Genomic DNA, 4859 nt, shown 5'->3' with positions numbered 1-4859 from the left:
TAACGTGAAGGAACATTACAACGACGAATCTTCTTTGATTGAAATAATGGTAAAATGAAATAAACAGAATTTTTTTTAAAGAGAATGTGCGTGTTTAAAGGACATGATGTTTCTGACTGAGAGATTAATTATGTTATCAGTATTGGAGATAGATCGGGTGTCACCATGCTCGTGGGTTGGGTTCACCATTTCCAGTAAAAGGCTGTCATCTCGAATACGAAGCCATTCGCATCCTGTATCACGAAAACTAAGAGTTCCAGAACGGCAAAGTTTGGCTTCCTCCAAATGTACAGACGAGGGAAGGTTTGATTTCCTTCAAATGTACAGAAGAGGGAAGGTTTGATATTCTCCAAATGTACAGTAGATGGAAGGTTTGATTTCCTCCAAATGTACAGACGAGGAAAGGTTTGATTTCCTCCAAATGTACAGACGAGGGAAGGTTTGATCTCCTCCAAATGTACAGACGAGGGAAGGTTTGATCTCCTCCAAATGTACAGACGAGGGAAGGTTTGATCTCCTCCAAATGTACAGTAGATGGAAGGTTTGATTTCCTCGAAATGTACAGTTGAGGGAAGGTTTGATTTCCTCCCATTGTACAGACGAGGGAAGGTTTGATTTCCTCCAAATGTACAGTCGAGGGAAGGTTTGATTTCCTCCAAATGTACAGTAGATGGAAGGTTTGATTTCCTCCAAATGTACAGACGAGGGAAGGTTTGATCTCCTCCAAATGTACAGTAGATGGAAGGTTTGATTTCCTCCAAATGTACAATCGAGGGAAGGTTTGATTTCCTCCCATTGTACAGACGAGGGAAGGTTTGATTTCCTCCAAATGTACAGTCGAGGGAAAGTTTGATTTCCTCCAAATGTACAAACGAGGGAATGTTTGATTTCCTCTAAATGTACAGACGAGGTAAGGTTTGATTTCCTCCAAATGTACAGACGAGGGAAGGTTTGATTTCCTCAAAATGTACAAACGAGGGAATGTTTGATTTCCTACAAATGTACAGTCAAGGGAAGATTTGATTTCCCCCAAATGTACAGACGGGGTAAGGTTTGATTTCCTCCAAATGTACAGACGAGGGAAGGTTTGATTTCCTCCAAATGTGCAGACGAGGGAAGGTTTGATTTCCTCCAAATGTACAGACGAGGTAAGGTTTGATATCCTCCAAATGTACAGACGAGGGAAGGTTAGACTTCCACCAAATGTACAGACGAGGTAAGGTTTGATTTCCTCCAAATGTACAGACGAGGGAAGGTTAGACTTCCACCAAATGTACAGGCGAGGGAAGGTTTGATTTCCTCCAAATGTACAAACGAGGGAATGTTTGATTTCCTACAAATGTAAGAAATTTTTGTTCTTTGTCATTCGATCTGGAATTTGATAAACGTTTTCAAATTGTCCTGTATCAAAAGATTGCGATTTTTTTTATAGTCGCACAGCTCTTTTTTTGAAATGTTTCAATTTTCATCGATATTTTAATTGCATAGTGTTAGTTTTTCGTTTGAATGTATCAATACCATTGATCTCTTAATGAAAATAATATTAAGATATTTAGTTCATATAAACTGAAGATAAAATCGAAATTATGCAGCAAGATGACAGAACCTCAAGGCCGATCTGCGATCAATTTCGTCTATATTAGCATCAATACAATGTCAAGGACATCGAGAATCTATGATGTAAGCTTACGTACTTAAACATGTGACAAACTGCACTCGATAAATGTAATCTCAATATAGCATCTCATCGACTTCATAAATCAATAGTGGTATTTTAAAGAGGAACCATGATTCTGTATAGAGGAACAGGAATCTGTATAGAGGAACAGGATTCTGTATAGAGGAACAGGATTCTGTATAGAGGAACCGGATTCTGTACAGAGGAACAGGATTCTGTATAGAGGAACAGGATTCTGTATAGAGGAACAGGATTCTGTATAGAGGAACAGGATTCTGTATAGAGGAAGCATGATTCGTAAAAACTTACAGATACTACAAACATTGAATATAATATGAACTTATGAACAATACAAATCAAAAAAACAAAAAAAAAATCCATCTATTATTCAAAAGTCTTTGTTTATATATATGATATTTTGCTAAACAATACTTCAGGTTAGTTACAGCATGATTCTTTACAGAGGAAGAATGATTCTGTATAGAGGAAGAATGATTCTGTATGGAAGAAAAACGATTCTTTAGAGTACGCACGATTCTTTTTATAAAGGAACTGTGATTCTATAGAGGGAGGAATGGTTCTATTATAAAGGAAGTATGATTGTATACAGAGGAGGCATGATTCTTTATAAAGGAAGTATGATTCTTGATAAAGGAAGTATGGTTCTTTATAAAGGAAGTGTGATTCTATATAAAGAAAGTATGATTCTCTATAAAGGAAGTATGATTCTTTATAAAAGAAATATGGTTCTATACAGAGGAGGTATGATTCTTTATAAAGGAAGTTTGGTTCTTTATAAAGGAAGTGTGATTCTTTATAACAGGGAGTATGATTCTTGATAAAGGAAGTATGATTCTTTATAAAGGAAGTATGATTCTTTATAAAGAAAGTATGATTCTCTATAAAGGAAGTATGATTCTTTATAAAAGAAATATGGTTCTATAAAGAGGAGGTATGATTCTTTATAAAGGAAGTATGGTTCTTTATAAAGGAAGTGTGATTCTATATAAAAGGAAGTATGATTCTTTACAGATGAGGTATGATTCTTTATAACAGGAAGTATGATTCTTTATAAAGGAAGTATGATTCTTTATAAAGGAAGTATGATTCTTGATAAAGGAAGTATGATTCTTTATAAAGGAAGTATGATTCTTTATAAAGGAAGTGTGATTCTATATAAATGGAAGTATGATTCTTTATAACAGGAGTATGATTCTTTATAAAGGAAGTATGATTCTTTATAAAGGAAGTATGATTCTTGATAAAGGAAGTATGATTCTTGATAAAGGAAGTATGATTCTTTATAAAGGAAGTATGATTCTTTATAAAGGAAGTATGATTCTTTATAAAGAAAGTATGATTCTCTATAAAGGAAGTATGATTCTTTATAAAGGAAGTATGGTTCTTTATAAAGGAAGTATGGTTCTTTATAAAGGAAGTGTGATTCTATATAAAAGGAAGTATGATTCTTAACAGAGGAGGCATGATTCTTTACAGAGGAGGTATGATTCTTTATAAAAGAAATATGGTTCTATACAGAGGAGGTATGTTTATAAAGGAAGTATGATTCTTTATAAAAGAAATATGGTTCTATACAGAGGAGATATGATTCTTTATAAAGGAAGTATGATTCTTTATAAAAGAAGTATGGTTCTATACAGAGGAGGCATGATTCTTTATAAAGGAAGTATGATTCTTTACAGAGGAGGTATGATTGTTTATAAAGGAAGTTTGATTCTTTATAAAGGAAGTATAATTCTGTATAAAGGAAGTATGATTCTATACAGAGGAGGTATGATTCTTCATAAAGGAGGCATGATTCTAAATAGAGCAAGCGCGATTATAAAGAGGGACAATGATTCTTTATCAAGTGAACAAAATTCTATAAATATATATACTTTTTGATATGGAAACGGCTGCAGCCATATCTACTCTCAACTTCTTTGCTCGCTTTTTCGTGGGCGATGAGTCGAGTTTACTCGCTTTCTCGTGGACGAGAAGTCAAAAGTATATATGGCCGCAGCCTGCTCCCATATGTTTAGGTAGGTGGTAAAGCGTGTTCAAGTAACATTTTCGATTAAATTCCATTTGAGTATATTATTTCCATTGCTCTTTAACATGTGTTTTATGATCAAGTTAGGTCATATGTTTCTTTACATATAAATGCAGATGAAGACTTACATATTATGTTTACAACAAATTATTGTGCCAACAATCACTAATTAAGCAATGACGTCAAAATCAGAAGACTTAGACAAATACATGTAATGATCAATATTTAAGTTCATTTCTGTATTCTTCATCTGTTGACTTCAAATTTGTCAATCTGTTCTAAAATTATTAACCTGGAGGGCCAAGGTTAGATCTAGGCATTTGGCGATATGATGGATGTTCTCAAACCGATTCCTCCTTGTCGGTTATGCAGGTTTGATGAAAAGCGAGCACTTTTGTGCAACCGGCTGTGTATGATAATGAGCGATCGACCACTTAGACATTTCCTTTACACATCGCCAATCTTCATGACCCAATCTGGAGCAGTTTCGTAACATCCATTAAATTTCTCAAAATTCAGTTATCTGAACGAGTTGTCTCTACGAGCTTTATCTAGACGCCCGATCGTTTACTCGTGTACTTTTATTAATGATGCTAGATTGACACCTTAAAAGGTTGGCATATTTTTTGGTTCCAGAAAATTGAGTCGACTCAGTTAGTGCTTTCCGGGCAAATTTCCTATCATTTCATATCTATTTTGTCAATGAATTTCTTATAAATAGTAATAAACGTCAATGCCTGTCTACTTTCGATGTTGCATGATGAACATCGGTCTCGTGATAATATTTATTATACAAGTGTATGTATAATAGATCAGGGTGTGACCATTTTATACAAGGATAACAACTTAGGTCACGGCGATCTTGTTTACCAGGTGTTTATTGACCAAACTTCCTGACATTGCTCTTTGAATAATGAGAAAAGGTGACTTATTCAGTTCACCAAACTTTCATAAGCCGATCAGAAATATAACCCACGACTATCATTTGTTCGGCGGAACCAATTAGCCCGTCCACTGTCGGTATACGTTAGTTTGTTATATACAGATTGACTTTAGCTTGCCAAGAACAAGATTGTCATTTAAGTTTTGGTTTTCTTTGCGACATGCTGAATACAGATTTAAAAGGTT

General features: G+C 34.6%; 1 protein-coding gene across 1 annotated transcript; it reads right to left on the bottom strand.

Annotated features, from left to right (window-relative positions):
* Positions 1–247: 247 nt before the first annotated feature.
* On the bottom strand, positions 248–3604 carry LOTGIDRAFT_171802 (hypothetical protein; the record flags this gene model as incomplete). Its single annotated transcript, XM_009048363.1, has 3 exons — positions 248–1333; positions 1988–1992; positions 3577–3604. 3 exons carry the CDS (start codon positions 3602–3604, stop codon positions 248–250), a joined length of 1119 nt encoding a protein of 372 aa, XP_009046611.1.
* Positions 3605–4859: the final 1255 nt, after the last annotated feature.

This window comes from Lottia gigantea, assembly GCF_000327385.1.
Source record: "Lottia gigantea unplaced genomic scaffold LOTGIsca_120, whole genome shotgun sequence".
Classification (NCBI taxonomy): domain Eukaryota; kingdom Metazoa; phylum Mollusca; class Gastropoda; family Lottiidae; genus Lottia; species Lottia gigantea.
Note: the sequence above shows the minus strand (reverse complement) of the source record. Positions and strands in the feature narration are given on the sequence as shown.